Source organism: Aedes aegypti, chromosome 2 (genome assembly GCF_002204515.2).
Source record: "Aedes aegypti strain LVP_AGWG chromosome 2, AaegL5.0 Primary Assembly, whole genome shotgun sequence".
Lineage (NCBI taxonomy): Eukaryota > Metazoa > Arthropoda > Insecta > Diptera > Culicidae > Aedes > Aedes aegypti.
Window position 1 is genome coordinate 324232403 of NC_035108.1, and position 21189 is coordinate 324253591.

A 21189-nucleotide genomic window follows, 5' to 3' on the forward strand; every position below is an offset into this window, starting at 1 on the left:
AATCATGGAACTTCTAAAAAAAGGTTGCCATATATTACGATATTAATATGTTAACTTCGGACAGCCGATTAAACGGAAGACGTTAATTGAAAAGTTCCAATATAAGAGAACGCACGGAAATCTCGTGGAATGTCTATGTAAAGCTATTTCAAAACATAAAAAATGGGATATAGGTTTATCCACATAAAAAAGTTTCTAAATACTTTATTGAAGGATCCCGTTTGATTTCTCTCGAAGAGTTATCCGACGTCATATCCGATTTTCTTAAAAACAAATAACGAGCGGTGGAAGTTCTACAGAGCAGAAATGCAATTTCTGTCCCATGATGTAAGAATGAACATTGGAAATGTTGCAGTTATAATGTTGTCGATTTATTTCAACAAACATATCTGAACAGAAGAAAATTCAAGTAACAATAAATAAATTCTCTTTGTTTACATGTTACTTATGTTATTGTTCATCGGGACGCCTTAACAAATGTTAAAGGTAATAGAAGTCGTGAATATAACTGTTAGTTTTTGAGTTTATTGTTCAAAACGATAAACTTTTCACTTGCCCAACTGATGGGGCAAGTGAAAAGTAAAGAGACGTTTTTCATAAACTTTTTCTGGACTTTTTTCTTTGATTTTATATAAAAATCAATTTTAGCATACTGCTTATATTTGGTGGGAGTCAAGCTAAAAAATATATACGACCTCATTTGCTTTAATTTAAGGTCTCTAGAATTTGAAGAATCCCAACTATGCGAAATCCATTACCCACTTGCCCCACGGTACCTTATGCAAATTAAATTGTAAGAAGTATGTTTTCATATAATCCCAACAGTTCACACAGACCCTTCTCATAACCCATATTGGGTGCACGACGTTAGGCATAATATACGTTAGCCATAACGACGACAGACGATTGGCATAATTTTCAAAATTAACTTGATAAGCAAGCATGGTGCTCTGTTTAAGATATGTTTGAAATATGCAGTAGTATTGATTATTTGCATTTTTATTTATGATGTTTTCATGAAATATTTGCTCTCCGTTATTTCTAAGAATGTTTTTTCCACGATTTGATGCAAGATGAATATGATTTAAAATTAGAGTTTTAGGGTTGTGATGCTAAAAAAATATTAGTAAACTAAATGCTAAAGAAAGTAAGTAAATATTTTTCGTTCCAATGGTATTTCCAAATTGATATACTTGCATATCATTTTATGCCAAACGTCTATTAAGCCTACACTGAACAAAATCATCTATCTCGAATTAAATGATTTTTGCTACATCTGAGTCCCATACCTATTTTCCCACACATTCAAAATGATTTTCATCTTTGTTAAAATTATCTTGTTAACAAATCACACCGAATGAAAATCACCCAGTCTTGAGCTGATTCCCTTCCTTCCAAAAGATGTTGAAAACTGAATGAATATCATATGCAAACATAAACAATCCAATCGTACCCGTGTTCATAATTGCGAATAATTCAAAACGGAAAAGAATAATAAATAACTGCTGCTTGTTCGGAAATGGTTTAATAAATCTGCACAATATTAGCAATATACCGTTAAGTCACCAGTCACCGTGCGGCCTCCATTCACCGTGCACATATACAAATTATTACAGAATATTCATACAATTTTCACAAATAATTCTTTTGTCAGCAAAATAAGATAAAACTGATGAAATGAAGTAGTTTTTGTCACAAAGCATTTTGGAAAACCTAGTTTATGCAGTCAAAATCATGTGAATTCTGTTTGATAATGAGATTTTTCAATACTCTTAGTAGAAACACCAAAAATTCACATTTTTCGTTTTAACGTTAGATTATGAAATTTTTCAAAATTTCAACAAGTTTTCATTATGGATACTAATAGTAAGATGTATATCATCGTATGAGCAATGAGATTTTATGCAAATTAGAATTTTTTATTGTGTCTCAATGGAAACTCAAATGCACGGTGAATGGACCCATTTCAGTATATATGGCTGCTATTACCGTGCATTAGTGTAAAATACATGAAATTATTCGATAATATTGGATTTATTGTTATGTCGTGATTTAACTACTTCATATTTAGTTTTTGAGTGAATATGGAATGGTTTGGACTATACAGTCAAACCTCCTATAACGATATAAGTAAAAAAATAAATATTTTGCCGATTTTTAATTTTTTTATGTTTTTATTGTAAATGAAGATTTGAGTACACTTAAAAATGACTGCTCCATCAACAACGTTTCTTCAAGATACGAAATAAAATCATGACGAAAACTATACGCACGGTGAATGGTGCACTAGTGTGCACGGTAAATGGTGACATAGAACGGTACGAGGCGACCTTAACATGACAGCTGCAAACATAATTTTTGAGTAATTTTTTGTTATTTATCACTAGTTTTAGATTTTTCCCTGAATTATTATATAATTGCACGCTACGTAGTGGTATTCTAGTATGCTTCAAATTATTTGGAAAATATAGATTTTTTTGAAGTGCAAATTTTTTTTAAATGCACGGTGAATGGTAGCTTGACGGTATAAACATTATGAAATATTAAGGCTGCAGGATCAATTGCCTGTTCGGAAGTGTCGTGACTTCATTCCGCTGAGTAAATCCAGAATCCTTGGTTAAGTATTGCTGTGGTTTTTGGAGGTCCTCGAAATCACAAAAAGATATGCTACAAATAGAGTAGATGCTGAAAATCTGAATGATAGTCCATCATTTGTTGGTTAAAATCCCACCTGAATATGTGTTTTTTATATTTTTTTTTCATAATTAGACTCATAATTTATCCATCTCCATCTTTATCCATCGAGTAGTGATCGCAACACTTACTCATGTTCGGCGCGTCGTTTGTGTAGTGCGATGTAAAAGTGTCGCGAATCGTTTTAGCAGTGTTTAATCTTTTGATCGCTTCACGAAAGGTAACACGAATCTGGTTAGCTGTGAACATAACTAACATGAATCACATCACCAATTATAGATGACTTCCATATTCCTTTCTTAGAGAGAGATAAACCCAGTATCCGTTTGATAACATCTATGAAGATGCAGAGGTATACTTGATTTTGGTTTAAATTGTGAGCTCATGATTTGTGTAAATTAAGAAACTTTTCCTGGAAGATTTCAATAGGATTGATCCCTGGAGGAATTTGTAAATAAATTCCTAGAAGCATCCTTGAAAGATTTTTTAAAGAAATCCTTGTTTAAATGAATTGAATAACTACCGAAAATTGGAGCAGGAGCTCCTGGAAGAATTTTTGAAAGTTTCGCAAGAAAACAGGAATGTTGCAAAATTCGAAAGAAATCGTGGATTAAACTAAGAAAATCGGTGGGAGAATTACCGGGAAATTTCTTAGGAACATCTATAAAAGTTACTGGAGGTTTTCTTACAACAAAATCTGGAGGAATATTTCAAAAAATTCCATTGGAAAAATGTAAGAAACTCCGGAGTACTCTTATACAATCACGAACAAAAAAGTAAGATCAAACAAGTATCCACGTTCTCACGGAAATACTAGTTTATAATGCAACGGTATTAAATTACGGATGCACTTTGCTACATACATTCGCGTAATTGTCTTTTTTTTTTAATGGAAGATTCTGTTTCCACAAGGTAGCTTAACATTTTCTGAGCACATGATAGATCACTTTTTATCATGAATTTTAGTTATTTCGCACAGTTTGTTCACGAATTGCAAAGGATGAACACTAGGTTGTATAAACAAACAGTTTGCATTCGTCAATGCTATATTGACTAAATTCAATGTTTCTTCAAAATTTTCAAATATTTTTTAAAAATAATTCCGTTGAGAGTTGGTTTGGTATCAATTTTGAATGGCAATTCTGAAAATGAAATAATCTCAAATAATCTGAGATTCCGGTGGGAGTTTGTGTTATTCTAGGAATCGGATGAAAACTTCAAGGTATTCAGAATAATTCTAGGAGTCTGATTGATCGTAATTCTTGAAAATCAGTAACGAAGTTCTGAATAAGGTAATAACACTTTGAAGTCTAATATTTAGCTTCCTGTAGATGTGAACCCCAAATTAAAACTTCGTACATTAATTAAACAGCCAACAACTACTTTTTCAATTGATTTTGAGTATTTGAACGAATTGAATAGGTTAATCAATCACTAATAGTCAAAGACTGTTATCAATGTTATAGCTTCTGCAATATTGCTTTATTATAACGGTAGAGTCAACAAGTACGATGCATGAGTATTAGAATAAACGTAAAATTTATTTATTAGGAAGTTCGAGGGTTAAGGTGAAGATTATTCGAAGCCAAAATCGCAAATCTAATATAGCACAAATTTGAAGAACAATAAAGCGATTAGCATACCAGCATAGCATAGCATAGACTGACTATACATGTCAATGGTTGCTACTCCGTGATTAACCGGAACTGGTAAGAATAGCACTTCGATCCAAATGAATAAGGGTTGGGACTTGTCAAGTCCTTACAGTCAGTTGGTATGGGGAAGGAATATTAGGATGTAACAGTGTTGTGAAAAACTCAATTTCTCACAACTCACGCTTGAGATTTTTCATGCGTGAGTTGTCAATCACGCAACTCAGCAGTCAAATAATCACGGATGAGTTGGCTCATCTCTTTGACTCATTGTCTCGTATTTCCACAGTTTACTCACACACGGCAATAATTTCTTGTTAGTCTGGTAAAATTATAGTAATCCTTTCTAACGTAAACAACAATATTCGGGTTTCACAAGTTTTGGACGGGTTTTGCGACTGAATCATTTTTTACGGTTTGATTTGATTGAGTTGATTTTGCATCAAAATCTCAAGCGTGAGATTTGCGAAGCAGATCTCTAATGAGTTTTCTCTCTCGGGAGAGCGTATTGATTGACATTTGAGTGCGAGTCTATCAACACTGGGATGTAATGATCGTTGCTTCTAGAGATCGAGAATTCCTCTGCATCTTTACAATCTTCCACAATTACTACGGGAAGGGTGTTTGTTAGCGAGAAAGGAAAAAGATCTTTGCGATCCAGAAGGAAAAAAACGACTTTTTCTTGAAACTATTTTTGCAATTTGTCTCTTACTGGAAAGATATTGATAGAAGTAAAAAAAAAAATCTAAATCACTTTTAAATCATCTTAATTTAATGCAGGTCGATGCAAATTAGTGAAAAAGTCATGACAAGTTCATAAAAAGAAACCGTATAGGACATCTTTGAAAACGTAACACTTTAGTACGTCGGCATTCATAATTTCAAAATATTTAAAGGTTATTATTTTTTTTCGGGGCTTTCCTTAGCCTAGTGGTTAGAGTCCGCGGCTACAAAGCAAAGCCATGCTGAAGGTATCTGGGTTCGATTCCCGGTCGGTCCAGGATCTTTTCGTAATGAAAATTTCCTTGACTTCCCTGGGCATAAAGTATCATTGTACCTGCCACACGATATACGAATGCGAAAATGGCAACTTTGTCAAATAAAGCTCTCAGCTGTGGAAGTGTTCATAAGAACACTACGCTGAGTAGCCGGCTCTATCCCAGTGGGATTGACGTTAATGCCAAGAAGAAGAAAGGTTATGTTTAGTACAGTAGTTTTTCGATTTTATCACTGCTCGTTTCAATAACGCTTCATTATATCACTCTCGATTTTAGTACGGTTTTCTGTTCGATTTTATCACGACACAATAATTACATGATATTCATACATTTTAAGTATATTGAAAATCAATCCCAAACAAACAACATGTAATCATTGGCCCATACCTTACGTGCTTTTCATTGCATTAGTTTTATTTCTGCAATACAAAGCTAAAATTTTGATGAAAATTATATGGCAGAAAATACATGTTCATTATATCACGCTTCGGTATATCACGCCAAATTATTTTGGGTCCGTGATATAATCGAGAAATTACTGTAATGCCAAAAAAGAAAAAGCCTATGTATATTAAAATTATATAAAACAAAAGAAGGGCTTATGGCGACACTTGTAATGAAGGACCATCCATAGTTTGTTTGTTTCCATCCTCGACAGAAAACGATTATCTTTTCGCTCTCGCACAACGTCAACCGGTTAGGATTGATCTTGATTCCATCGCTTGCTCCACAGGAACATGCAACAGTATGAAATGATCAAACACTACCCCACTGCCCAGCAAAACGCGTGCAAACGGAGAAGAAAAGTCAATCGCACCGATGGCACAAAATATAAGCAAAGAACACGATTGCTTGGGCTTCCGCGAAGCACTGTCCTAAAGAACAAGATAGCGATTATAGCAAGTATTCAGCCTAAATAAATGTCTAGATCTCTAGATTTGTGCTCTTGAAGATTTGAGGTGTGGCTTTGATTTATTTTCACCGTAAAAAGAAAATAAACCATTTACTGTTCAATTATTACCAACTGAAATTTTATGAAAGATTACAAAAAAAATCACATAGGGTCAAGGTATTTCGCCTTAATGGCCGGTGTTGAAAATCAGCTTTGTGGGCGATCATTTGACTCTCCCAAATTGTCGATGCCGCTGAAGATGCACTCAGAGAATAAAACATTGCAGATTCTCTTTATGTGGTGAAGTTATCAGCAAAAGAAAGGAGAGAGATTGTACGATTATATAAATAAAATAAAGCATTCTTAATGTATTATCTTATCAAAATGCCAGGAATAAAAATGTTGTGAGAAGTTGAATAGACCGAAGCCAACATTCCATATGGCTAGGGTGTCTTGCTTTCACCGAGAAGGACTATGTTCGACTCCCGGAATGGGAAACCTTTTTGAATTTGTGGACTTTAAGGTAGAAAATCGCATGTTGTAATCATGGTTAAGTTTGACTATGACCACTACAATGATGCACTTGTGAACCGTTGCTAGTAAGATAACCACCTTATCCAATTTAGTACTATACCATTTAATTCCACTCTAGCGGTGAAGCGGTGAAAACTTTAAAATATTCTACCTGTCAATCTTCACACAGATAAATAGTATAAAAATTTCACTTACCATCGGAATGCATTGTAGTGGAAGTACACCAATCCCAGTCCGTACAGGAACGCCGGATCTTTCCAGTGGTCACTTTTCAACGAGTAGAACTTCTGATAGGCCGACAGAGCTAAAATCAAAAAGAAATGGTATCTATTTTTAGCGCCAATCTTGAACACTTCCTTATCAAAACGTACCTTTCTCGTAGTCCTCCAGCAACAGGTGAAAATGTCCCAGCTTGCAGTACGTCTTCGGATCGATATTGATGTCCTTCACTGCCACCGACAAGTCACTGTCCGCGGTATCCTTTCGGATCCCTTCTGCGGTGTCCGATCCACTTCCATCCCCCCCACCACTATTCCCCAACACTTTTGAACCTTCTTCACCCGATTCGGTCTTCACCACTTTCCGTTCCGACAAATCCTTCATCTCCACGTCGGACATAATGTCCCCGGGGAGGTTTTCGTCCACGGCCATCGCCTCGGCGACGTCGGTACCGCTTTCGGTTTTGATTTTCACATCCGAATCCGACGAATCGGACGACGCCATCGCTTTGGCCTCGTCCGATTCCGGCGACGGTTTGCCCAACTGTTGTTCCTTCTGGTTCTGGGCTTGAATCAGCATTCGCTCCAGGTACTTGACGGCCTGGAAATGGAAATGGAAATAGAAGAGATGATTATATACCATACCCGTGGGCGTGAAAACCGTTTCCCAGAATTATTTCCCCAGAATCTCATCTTTCAGTATGCATCATTCCCCAAAATGCCATTACCCAGAATGCACTATTCCCCAGAAAACTACTTTTATACCCATTGGCGTAACTAGGATATTTTTCAAGGAGGGTGGGGGTTGTCTAGCAAATTTCATAAATATTGTAGTTTGTAAAGATTTGTATTGATTTGCAAATTTTAATTTTCACTTGTTAAGGAATGTATTTTCGTCTAATCCAGTAAAAAAATCCTTCAAGAATTCTTCCACAGAACTAACGAGGAATATCGCTAGTGATTCTTCCATGAACTTTTCAGGTATTGAAGTATGTGCTTTTAAGAGATTCCTCAGAGAAAATCCACGGGGACTTCTTCATGAATTATTTCCGTACTTTTTCAGTGCTTTCTCCAATAACTCTTTTACCAGTTTTCACTTCTAAATCCTTTGCAGAAAAACATTCCTGGGATTAGTACCATTCAACAGATTTTTCCTGAAGTATCTTTAGGAATATTTATCAAGTTGCATAAAAATTCTTTTGAACTATTCCGCCAGAGAATGATTTAGAAATTCTTTTAAACATTACTCGTTCTTATAAGATGTAAATTCCAATTGTTAATAGGAGAGATCCCCCAGTACCGGACACTTAACCTACTAAATACATATTTTTTAAAAAGTTAGTGGTTTTATGTGATCTTGTTTATTTATGATAAATATTATCATTTTTGTAGCATTTAAAAAGAAATTCGAAAAAATAAATACGAATTTCGACATTTAATTTTGATGATATATTTTAATACCAAATTGAACAAACATAAAAGGTGGCTCCCAACACCGTACACAATCTGAATATTGCTCGATTTCTGTAAGTTTGTACATCATCGATGTTTTTTCTCCACGAATCGTGTTTCATAGCCAATTCAATGCATTTGCATTCTTGTTTATTAAAAATTGATCATGGGTTTTCTAGAATTACTGAAGATTTCTTGAATAAATGGTACAAGAAATTCTAGGAATCTTGCCAAAATTCTCTTCAAGATCACCATTCAAGGTTCAAGGATTCAAGGTTTTCTTCCTCAAATTCTTTAGAAATTTCACCAAAAGTTTTCCCAACTTTGCTTTTCAGGTTCTTTCTAAAGTTTCTCTTCAGATTCCCTCAACATTTTTTTCAGAAAATCTCTCGAAAATTCTTCAGGGTTTGTTTGAAAAATTTGCACCAAAAACTATTCACTTTTTGCAAAAAAAAATTAAATGATTTTTACAAATGTTACTCTAACAATTCCTCCTATATTCCACAAGATATTCTTAAGTAAGTAAACAATATTCAATTGAGAAAATATTCTTTATCGCAGCAAGCCGTGCGCGCGGGCGGCTGCGTTTTGCATTTTATGGCACGTAATTTCGGTTCCGCGTATATTCAATTTGGCAGATGAAAAATAGAATCGGCTGATGGTGCTATTCCAATTGCAAATGTTCTAGCGAAAGTTTTGTAAAGTGATAAAGTATTTCATATTCGAAAAAAAAAATTAAAGATGGCTTGTTGCATCCTACATGTTAGATTTTAATGGAAAGTATGCACTTCAACAGAAAATTAATCACCTATCTCGATGCGTGGGAAATTTCTTGCAAGAAACCCTCAAGAAAAATATTTTTCTTTGATCTCAGTACGCAGTGGAAAAGAAATGTCAATTCAAATGGCGCTCACCGTAGGAAATTTCTTGACCATTTCTTGCGCAGAAATTTTTACTTTTCTTGAGCGCTTTCTTTGCTTAACGTGATTTCGCTGGTGGTTCGGCCGGTGCTATGTCACCCGGATAATTTGTTCGTTAGTGAAAACCCTTTCAGCGGTCGATTCAAAAATACGTTTACACACTACCGCCATCTTTCTATGGACCTGTCGGCCAAACACGCCGATTTTAGCATTGGGCGTACATGTCGTGACTATGATTTTTAATCAGATTTGTTCTAAGTGTTACGTCTGTTTGTCTGTGGAGATACCATATTAGTTAAGGCTCCCCCAAATCTACGCGACTTTTTACGGCGACAGCGACAAAAAATATTTTCAGCAATTTTCCAGAGAAATTCTTTGCAGATTCTCCAGTGATTGCTTTTTCTTTAAACAGCACCAGCGATTCTTTTGGGGATTTTTTTAAATAAATTTGTCAACTGAACTTAATGATTTTGCAAGTCATTCTTGAACTTTCAGTGCATAAGAAAGGGAACAAAACGTGACGTAGATAATTATCGTGGCACCCAAGTAACACAGCTAGCTATATAAGAGTTAAAAATTCCAGTTTTTAACACATTCTCTTGTATTTTTCTAGTGATATTTACTTTATATCTAACACTTATAATCACATACCATTGACGATTTATAAACATACTCTCAACATAATAAAGATATTCTCATCTCTAAGCTATAATGAACAGTTGTTATAATTAGGTTATTTTTCAGAATTAAAGACTCACAATTCAAGTGTATATAACGACATACTTCATGTGCTGTAATTGAGCTATTTTAAAGTACAAACCACATATATATGGCACAAGATGACTAGATTATAATACAGGCAAATGTTCTGGTTATTGTGACGTTATTTGAAAGCTATGTAACTTGCAAAACACAATCATATTACATACTATCTGCTTGAAATGTCCAATCTGCAAAACGAAGGAACTTACAGAAAAATTGCCTCAAAAAATACATGGCTACCATAACCTGACAAATGTTTCCAAACTAAAAAATCTAAAATTGTTTTTCATCACGGAGATGAATAAAATTAAAAAGGATGGTGTTCAACGATGTTTGAGAAGTTTATTATGCGGATCAAAATTAATGGTGAAACTTTCAATTTCACTTTTTAATAATTCATGGGCCATTATAATAATTTCTAAATGTATAACGAAGCCACCTAAAATTGTGCAGTTTTGTATAATTTTCTTCAATTCTTTCGAAAAAATAAGATGGCAGATTTTTAATATGGCTTACAGCGCCGTCCAAAATTATTGGAACGGTTCAATTATTTTATTAAATTTTTCATACTCAATTGTTTTATATCGCTGTCAATGACGCAACTTATCAAATTGATTCTGATTTCTAATCAATTTATTTAATTTAATATAATCGATATGCAAATTAAATAAATTCGAAGTAAGGTGATTCAAGCTTTTAACCGATACTGTAAGCCTGATTATTTATTTAGCAAAACGTGAAATGTTTGTGTATGTTGATTCAGATATGAGTTGAAATTACGTTGTAATAACGTCTCCAGAGCATCTTAATTAGAGGATTTAGATTGATTTATAATAACGTTCATAATATATCATACGAACATATTTTAAACATATTATCTAAAAAATCATTTGACTGTTTTCTCAATAATGTTTATAACACCCAAATAACTTAAATATAGCTTCTTGCTTAGTGGATAGATTTTAATCTGTCAAACGTCAAACATTACTCTACAACCACAATATCGCCATTGCAAAGCTCGACAGGTTCGGCATCTGTGGTAATTTCTTGCTCTGGTTCAGATCGTATCTCACCGATCGTTAGTTAAAAGTCGTGATAGGGTATTGCAGCTCCGACAGCTTTCTTGCTACTTCCGGTATACCACAAGGATGTCACCTGGGTCCAGTTATTTTCTTGCTTTATTTCAATGACGTTCATTAGGCAGCGTCCATTTATTACGTAACGCTAAAATTGGAAATTTTTTACCCCCCCCCCCCCTCCGTAACGCCGATTTGTATGAAAAATTTCAAAGTTTTGTATGAGCCGTAACGCTAAAGCCTACTCCCCCCCTCCCTCTAGAGCGTTACGTAATTTGTGGATGCCGCCTTACGTATTAAAAGCCCCTCGGTTATCTTACGCGGACGATCTGAAATTGTTTTTATGAAAACGCTCAACTGCTGATTGTTTGTACCTGAAACAACAACTTGACTTGTTTGCCAGCTGGTGCTCTCTAAATGGTATGGTGGTGAATCCAACTAAATGCTCCATCATAACGTTATCCAGGAAAAAACGATCAATAACATTCCCTTATCGTTTGCTCGGGACGAGTATCGAACGTGTGGAATCCACACTGTGGATCACATCAAGGACCTAGGGGGCCGGTGCCATTAGTGGACTACCTAAGCTATGAAAAATCATAACAAAATAACGAAAAGCCTTAGCAGAGATCTTTTGGCGTCAACTTGCCTATTGTAGTATAAACAAATAAACAAAAGAGTTACTGCATTTTTTGTTTCGAATGTTAATCCCGCGATTCTTCCATAAATAACATCTAGAAATTTATCAACTCTCCATTTTCAAGTAGTACTCCAAGAACACTTCAATATTTTTTGCTATTTCTTCGTAATTTACTCTACGAATCACTACATCCAATTTATATTAGATTTCTTGAGTAACACTTTCAAAAACTGTTTTGGAAGAACTTCTAAAAAGCTTTAATTGAATTCGAAAAAAAAATACGAAGATCCTGTCTGAAATTCAAGAATTCTCCATAGAACTTTTGAAACTATTGACGAAAATCCTGACTATATCCACAGAAAATCCAAAGTGGATTTTTCCCTACTAGCCGAAATATCAAACAAACATCCTTTAATTATTGTGGTGGAACTGTAGAAGTTTAACGTGGTATTTTTTAAGAACATTGTCAAAGATGTCATATGGTAATATTCGAAATGTAAGTTTCTACTGAGTTCAAATTTTTGAGGACATTTCTGCATTTCTTTGAAAATTTGTTCTGGAATTCCTGATGGGCTTTCAGAAACAAGGATTCATACGTAAAATAATTCTGCACTTCTTAAAAACGCCTAGAATTTACCTATTTTTAGATTCTTCAAAGTGTTTTTGAAGATTTTTGTACGAAGTTCCTCAAGAAAGCGTAATGCTTAATCGACGACGCGATTATCATTTATAATCTTCTCTCTAGCGTGGAATGATCTCTCGAATTGAAAAAATCTCATGTAGTTCCATCAGAATCCTCTGTAGACATTATCTTTGAAATCTAGCACAGTTATTTCCTTAACTTCCGGATTCCCCAAAATTCTGCCACAAAACCTCTAGGGATTTGCACAAAAATTCAATTCCAGGATATGTATTCTGCCAATAAATGATGAAAACATTTTAAATGAAATGTTTTAAGAAAGATCCTTTTCCCCTTTCCAAATATTTTGTCAAATGTTTCTAAACAGATTCCTTTACCACAATGCTAATTTTAAAATAAAAGTTTTCCTAGGATTTTTTTAAATTATTAAAAAAAACGAATTTTGAGAACTGGATTTTCAAGATATTGACGCTTTTTTGTACCACCGTATTTTTTGCAACGGAGATGTCAAAAAAATGTGCTTATCGCACATAACGACAAGCTGGTTCTAGTGGTAACTAATCGACAAACGTGGTTTTCAGAATCCTTACCACTTATGAAAAAGGCGTCTTCGTCAAAGTTGTTCAATAAGCCAAGGGCAATCATTGATTGGGCTAGTTAATTCTAAATGTTGCTACCAGGTGACGCCAATGAGTATGGAACATTTGTTCCGTAAATTTCTCAGCAGTCAGATCACTTAGAAAGATGGCGTCTTTGGCAGAAAGGTTCAGTAGTTCAAAGGCCTTGAAATTAGAGATTGACCGAACAACTTTGCCGAAGACACCATCTTTCCAAGTGGTCAGGCTCCTGAGATATCGGCAAAATAAAAGTTCCATGCTCACTAGCACCGCCTGGTGGCAACATTTTGAATCAATTTGCTCGAGCAATAATAGCCCTTAACAGTGAATCAAATTGTCATCAAAACAAACAACAATGCAAACTCGCTCATAACCGTTTGTCTTCAATTTTGCGGATTGGGATACAATCAAAAGCAAAATTGTCATGACAAAAACAGAAGGCAACATTGTTGTAAACTTTTTCTCGAAAAAGTTCCAATTTAGCGTGATCCTTAGAAAACATATGTAGTTTTCGATTTATATTGAGTATTTAATTCTTAGTCCACAATAATAGGGAAGACTACAAATATGGGTAAATTACCCTAAAGAAGGAATTGGAGGAATTTTACAAGGAATAAAGTAAAAAAACTCAACTGATTCCAAGAAATATATAATTCATAACGCGGAACTCTGGGTTTATCTCCAGGCCGATTTCGAGAGGAAATGCGTGGACAAACCTTGCAGTGACTATTGATGGAATTCCAAGATTAATTCCTGGGTATGAATTCGTATTAAGATAACTTAGCACATCCTTGGCATAAACCTTTCGAGTTTGATTTGTTAAAATTAGAGCTCTAAGAATTGTCAATCCCTGGCTACGACCTTGAGTTATGCAGGTGTCCAAGTGCTATACTGAATTTTTTCAGAGCTGTCGGAACAAATCGAAAAAAAAAAAACATTTAATTACTAAAAAGTTAACTTCACAAACTCCGAATAACTGGTCAAATATCAATATTCGGTACATCAACATGCACCCAAGCTGTTTTTCAATAATAAATTGAAAAAAACTATGATATAGGAAGCCGAATCCTTTTCTTGGCATTTTTGATTCACTTCGGAAGTGGGTTTTTTTATGAAAGCTACAGATCTCATATGTGGCCGCAATATGCGTTTTACTAAAGCGCTTCTTATTGCAAAATTTCAGTCAATTCGGCCGTGAAAAAACCCCCATGCCAAAATGAATCATGGAAGTGCCCAAGTGGTTCTGCACCCTATCGCTTTCTGGAGAATGAAATCCTGGGGATTGGTTTTCTGGCACGACGATTATGGCACGAAATTTGGGGGTCCAATATGTGGGTCAATGTCGATTGATTACCTTCAACACTAGAACCTTTTTCTTTTCATTTTCCGGTGCTGACAGCTTGAGGAATCCATATTGGCGGCTGGAAGAAACAAAAACATCCGGACATCAGATTTCAACGAGAAAAGCGGTGGGTAAAATTAGCTTGGATTTCAGTGACCCAAAATCCAAAGGAAAAGGCCACCTCGGAGCGACCATAGTAGGACACCAACCTGTCGAGCAAAGCCAACGCTTGCAACTCCTGGGTGGAGATGTTTATCTCGTCCAAAATCATCGCGCTTCCTTCAGATGCGAATCAGAATATTATTCCCAAAACGACGCGCCCCGACAGAAGGCTAGCACATTTTCGGTACACCGACGACGACGAAACCGAAAAATCCGATAAACGATTCGACCACAAATTTCCACACAATAATCGGCGAAAAAAGTCGCGTCAAAATTCCGACCGATACGCGTACGGAGAAAAACACTGCGGAAAACTGAAAAACTTCTTCGAAAGATGGCAACAGAACAACACACACGCACACGCACGCTTTGACCAATGAGAATATATACCGAGGTGAGGAAGACGACATTTAGTGTGCGTGACTTCCGTGTACGGTGCAAAATGTTTCACAACTACAAGCGGGCGAGCTCCCATAAGAAGCCGTGTAAATTAGTGACGTAGTTATTTTTGTTTACGTTTTTTCTCTTTACTAATACATAGCCATTGCTTCTTCTTCCACACCTTAGTATATATTCTCATTGCGCTTTGACGCTACAAGTTGACAGCAGAGCTGCCAGATGATTTGATAGAAAATCTGTATTTATCAGGTTAGAAAATCTGTGTCCCATACAAAAAAATCTGTGTCCATACGAAAATTGTTGAAAGAAAATCTGTGTTCCATACAAATTGAATCTGTGTCAGAATAAAAAAATCTGTGTAATACAGATAAATCTGTGTATGTGGCAGCCCTGGTTGACAGCCGAAAACTGTTATACGCAGTGCTGCCATCAATCGGATAAATGAAAATCAAATGTGCGTGCTGAAATAAGGGCGTAAATTTTGAGACTCTGATTATTGCGGGGATATTTCAAAATTTGGATTGCCTCGCGGAAATATTATGTATCCGGTAGAAATCAAGACCAACATTTATTTATAATTATTGTTTTCTCGGGCCCCATGCGTCGCTGCTAATATGTGAATAGTGCGCTGTGTTCATAAATATCGTAAGAATGCAGCGCCAATAGGCAAATATAATGCGCCACCGTCATAGAGGTCGCTGGGGAAGAACGAGTGAAATGTCACTGAAAATGTTTGTTTACGTCCAAAATTCAATTCTTCAACCCAAAAATTAGTTCATAATCAATCGATTATTAAACTATTTTCCATTGGCATACTCATTTTGTACCATTATTCTTGCCATACGTGTGATTTCACAACAAATTTAACCACTAACAAAGAATCCGGAAGTTTATAACCTATGTTGCCAAACACCAATTTTACAATTTTATCCCACTAATCGTACATGAGCACTGACCGGATCTGTACATTTTCAAAGGAAAAAAAGTTTATTCTGTTTCTCAATGATCTCTGATCGTCTACAAAATAACTATTCCGAGAAAAAGTGTAAATTGTGTGGTCCTTCCTATGCTGCACACGGTAAGTTCTCAACCCAACCTCTTTTTTGCCGGTTCTCCTACTAGCCTCCAGATGTCGAAGTGATCGTTTAGCTTTGAAAATATTTGCCTATAACGCGCAGTGAGCAATCTCCGCATACAGCAAATGAACCACAGTAAGCATTGCAGTTTTAAACATGATTCAATTCGTTGACATTACTGATTTGCAATGTAACAATAGTTGAAATGCAGCACATTACACCCGATTCTGTTTTTGCACGGGCAAAAAAACTTTTTTGTTCAGAATTTTTTAGAGGTCAATGGGTGGCCTTTGGCGATTTTTCTTTGCAAAAGTAAATTTTCCCATAGTAAATCCCATACCAACTTTGAACAGCTGGCGCTAAAATACAGTTTCTCCGATCCAGCTGAAATTTTGCACAGTTGTTATGGGACCTAAATGCAATCCAAAAAGTGGACTGGAGCGAGGATTTAAACTTTTCATATAACCGTGTCCCAGACTAGTTCACACTTTATAAACACTTCAAAGCTAAGTACCCAAGTAACCACTAGCCCGCTAATTCGCCTTTTTGGGCTTCTAGAGCCGTTACACGGCTGATATAGAGCTTGTCAGTTGTCCAAAAGCACTATATTAGCGCGCAGGGCAAAATAAAATGCTCAATTGTTACCTGGGTATGCTGTTTCGATCAAGAAAAGTAGAGAAATAAAAAATTGAATGGGTCAAGAAATTATCAAAATCTTAACTGACAGAAGCAACTGAAACAATCGAACCTCATACTCAAACGGAGGAGAAAGTGCACAATGGCAACGACGGCGGCGATGACGGGAACAGCAGCTCTTCATGTACCATTGAAACAAGGAGCAAGCGGCAACTAAAAACCAAAAGGGCAAACGAGCGAAAAAAAAAAAATGCTCCAACCTTCTTTGAAGCGACTACGAAGCTGCTGATGTTTTCTTCGGTTTTCTGTTCGAAAAACAAGGAAAGAGATATTTTTTGGTATAATGCATGTTGTATGAATATTTTTCGAATTTTGTATGAACTGTAACATCATGAAGACACCCATCCACCCCCTTCAGGTTTATTAAATTTGTGAATGGGCCCCAGGAGGCAAGATTGCGTCGCTACGAAGCGGTCGGGAGTGAGAAAATATTGACAAACTTGTATCTTGTCACCTTTATTCACGCAGCGAACTGGACTATCGAAATTCATACATTTTACCTTTGGCATAAAATAATTTGGCATAACGGTCGTTTGGCATAATAGTCATTTATCATAATTGACGTTTGGCATAATCATTGAAAACTGAGTTGCTATGTTTTTTCATTACCATTGCTAACATTCTCATATGGGCCCATTCACAAATTTTACAACGCTGGAGGGGGTGGGTGCGTGTCCAGACGATGTTACGGTCCATATAAAAACTGAATAATATTCATACAAAAAGCGTTACAAGGGGGTGGATGGGTGTCCAAAATAGCCAATTTTAGCGTTATGAAATAAATGAATGAACCCTATGTGATTTTCCCTTCATAGGTCATAGGCTGTTCTTTCTAATTACGTTGTTAAAATAGTGGTTTGCATTGTGACTACTAACATTTTCATTTACAATTTTGCCTTCTTTCCTTCTTTTGATCAACAGATCTTCTTTTAGATAGTACTATTAAAATTTCTCATTTCTTTCTTTTATACCGAACGTCCATTATGCCAGATGAATATTATTATGTGAAATGACCATTATGCCAAACGACTTTATGCCAAACGGGGTACCCCCCTGCTAGACATGCCGTTGGGGTTCATTCATTTATTTCATAACGCTAAAATTGGCTATTTTGGACACCCACCCACCCCCTTGTAACGCTTTTTGTATGGGGTTCATTCACATATTTCATAACGCTGAAAATGGTTATTTTTGACACCCACCCACCCCCTCGCAAAGCTTTTTGTATGAATGTTTTACAAATTTTGTATGAGCCGTAACATCTTGAGGATACCCACCCACCCCTTTTAGCGTTATGAAATTTGTGAATAAGCCCATGAATATTATTGAGTTTTTATATGGACCGTAACATCGTCTGGACACCCACCCACCCCCTCCAGCGTCATGAAATTTGTTAATGGGCCCTTGGTTGAGTGTTGAAAAGCATCAGCGTTTGCTGCCTTGCTTGGCCCGTGTTTTCGACCTGTGCTGTTTGGACCGGCACGCGTAAGAGATGATTGTTAAGCGAGCTTAGTTCGTAGTTGACAGTCATATTGTGTATCCCGATAAAATTCAGAAAGAGAAACTTCGCTCATTTTCCTCTTCTTTATCAACGAACTTAAGGTAACACACGATAGACTCATCGTGGCATCCATGAACAATCTATGTTCAAACTATCGTTGAAAAGAAAATATTTCTATTTTATATTGCGGTTCTTTTGAAAATTTTCCGTTCTGCGGTAGCCGCCAAGTTCTACCGCAGCTGTCAAAGTTCTACCGCAGGCTTGAGAATCATTGTATCATTGAAAGAAACCATCTAATCAAAGTATGCTAATAGAATCAGAAGCTTTGAAAACCATCCGAAAACAACAGTCATCAGCGTGGTTTCCAAGGTATCGTCGCAACCGATTGATGATGCTTTGTGAAAATCAGTAATGTGACAGCTGCGGTAGCTTTCTGTTCGACCGTAGAATTGCAATATCATATCGGTCATTCGGTGATCTATCGGATCATATGCTTGCTAGCAACAGGCATGTTGATACACTTTGGGCCTATTCACAAATTTCATAACGCTGGAGGGGGTGGGTGGGTGTCCTAAGGATGTTACGGCCCATACAAAAACTGAATAATGTTCATACAAAAAGCGTTACAAGGGGGTGGGTGGGTGTCCAAAATGGTCAATTTTAGCGTTATGAAATAAATGAATGAGCCCTTTCAGTTCATCTCTGTCTGGTAGAACCGATATCACACCCCCAAAACTGCAAAATTGATAATCATTTATGGATAGCAAACAGTTGCACCTTAAGCACCGCCAACACATTTTCAATCGGAAGGATTTTTGCGCGCTAGAACTGACAAATCCTCCGTTGTAGTGAAACCTCTTCCGTCGACGTGATGTTGGACTGTTTTCAAAAACAGTCGAGATAAAAGCCGAGCCGGCAGAGCAATGACAGTTGGTTCGTTCAAAACTTCGCTTCGGAAGTCCAACCGGCGAACTCCAGATTGGTGCTGCGAAGTCAATATTTATACTCACCCTGGAGAGGATCGATGAAAATAAATCTAGCGTAACATTTGAAAAGGGCCTATCTGCAAAACGTAAACATTGAGAAATTCTCAATTAAAGATTCCGTACCATATTTATAATTCCTATTTTAAACCCATTCGCATTTTTACTAGTTTCATACCTGTACCCTTCATAAGCTAAATATTGGAAACTATTCTATACAAAATCAGCAACATATTGATTATTGATATTTCAAACCCATCCACTTTTTTTACTAGTTTTATACTTGTGTTAGACACTCATTATGGTTTATTACGTGGCCCAGAACGTTAGTAATCTCAAATAGCATAACGACTCGTGAAAATGGTTGCATTCAAATATCATCAGCAGTTAGGCCCTTCAATGAATCTTCAAACCAGTTAGGCCCTTTCAGTTAGGCCCTTCGATTGGACATGGTTTCAGTTAGGCCCCTCCAGTTAGGCTCTTTTTTTAAACATAGTTCCAGTTAGGTTCTTTTGGAATTTGTTGATTTTAATGCTTATTGAAGTGATTTTCATAGTTTTTAAATAAAATAAAGCGAGAGAAAAACAGTGTAATAGCTAAATGTTGGATATTCTCGGTTGAAGGTTCAGTACCTTATTGATTATATCTATTTCAAACCCATTCACTTTTTTACTTGTTTTATACTTGAGGGCCTTCCTTAGCCGAGCAGTTTAAGTCTGCGGCTACAAAGCAAAGCCATTCTGAAGGTATCTGAGTTCCATTCCCGGTCGGTCCAGGTTTTTTCGTAATGGAAATTTCCTTTACTTTCCTGAATATAGAGTACCTTCGTACTTGTCACACGATATATGAATGCGAAAATGACAACTTGTCAAAGAAAGCTCTCAGTTTATAACTGTGGAAGTACTCATTGAACACAAAGTTTAGAAGCAGGCTCTGTCCCAGTGAGGACGAAATGCCAAGAAGAAGTATAAGAAGAATTTGTTTGTTTTTGTAACAGCCCTGCATGTTACAAAAACAAACGAATTTGTTTTTGTGAAAATCGCGACTTTTGGAACTCGATCCACAACTAGAGGCAACAAATAAAAATTATTCAATTTTTTTAATGTAATTGATTTTTTTTTTCAGGATAAAAAATCAGTTTTTCAACTAACTTCGCATTAAGATTATGATAAAACTAGTAGAAAATAGAATGGGCTTGAAATAGGAATCAATATGGGATCGTTCAAATATTACGTAACGCAACAGGGGGAGGGAGGGGGTCTTATATTGTGTTACGATCCATACAAAAATTAAAAATTTTCCATACAAAAGCTGTTACGTGGGGGTGGGAGGGGGTCAAAAATTGGCAAATTTTGCGTTACGTAATATTTGAATGAACCCTATTGACTTCGCAGCACCAAACCGTAATCGCGCTTGCTCATGAGGTGCGAACTTTTCTAGATGCGAAGCTAATGTCAAAGTCGAAACAATGGCTCGGCGCGCCGCGGCGGCTGTGAACACTCCGGGCGGCTTTCACGAATGTAAATAAACGGCTTAACAGATCTCTTACACACTATGTCAATAATGACGAAAATGAAATAAATGTTGTGCAACTTGAGATAATTACGTTTCATATGTATAAATTTCACTTTAAAAGGGTTGCATTTTCATCAATTATTATTCGTAAGTCTCTAGTCTGCCTAAAAATACGAATCAGTGATGTGAATTCCCAACTATTCAGCTGTTTGTGGTGTTAGAAATTAGCAACGTTTTTATACTATGTAGTGAGTAATTTTCTTTCAACGTGCAATTAAGTTCGCAGCTTCCAAACTGAGCTGCGATCGTACTTTGGATTAAGGCAAAAAATACAATATAGTACTGAATCTTCAATAAAGAATTTTTATTAATCAAAGTTGATTTTCTCACATACCTAATCGATTGATTTTGATCTAAAAC

At 36.1% G+C, this 21189-nt stretch overlaps 1 protein-coding gene across 1 annotated transcript in view; it reads right to left on the reverse strand.

Annotated features, from left to right (window-relative positions):
- The window catches only part of LOC5577734 (histone demethylase UTY), a 266969-nt gene extending 252018 nt beyond the window's left edge, over positions 1-14951 (reverse strand). The window contains exons 1-4 of the mRNA XM_021845839.1: positions 14647-14951; positions 14450-14516; positions 7142-7589; positions 6966-7074 (exon numbers count right to left, since the gene is read on the reverse strand). Of these exons, the coding sequence (XP_021701531.1) occupies positions 6966-7074; positions 7142-7589; positions 14450-14516; positions 14647-14708 (686 nt within the window). The 5' untranslated portion in view covers positions 14709-14951. The remainder of the gene's footprint in view (positions 1-6965; positions 7075-7141; positions 7590-14449; positions 14517-14646) is intronic.
- Between the last annotated feature and the right edge of the window lie 6238 nt (positions 14952-21189).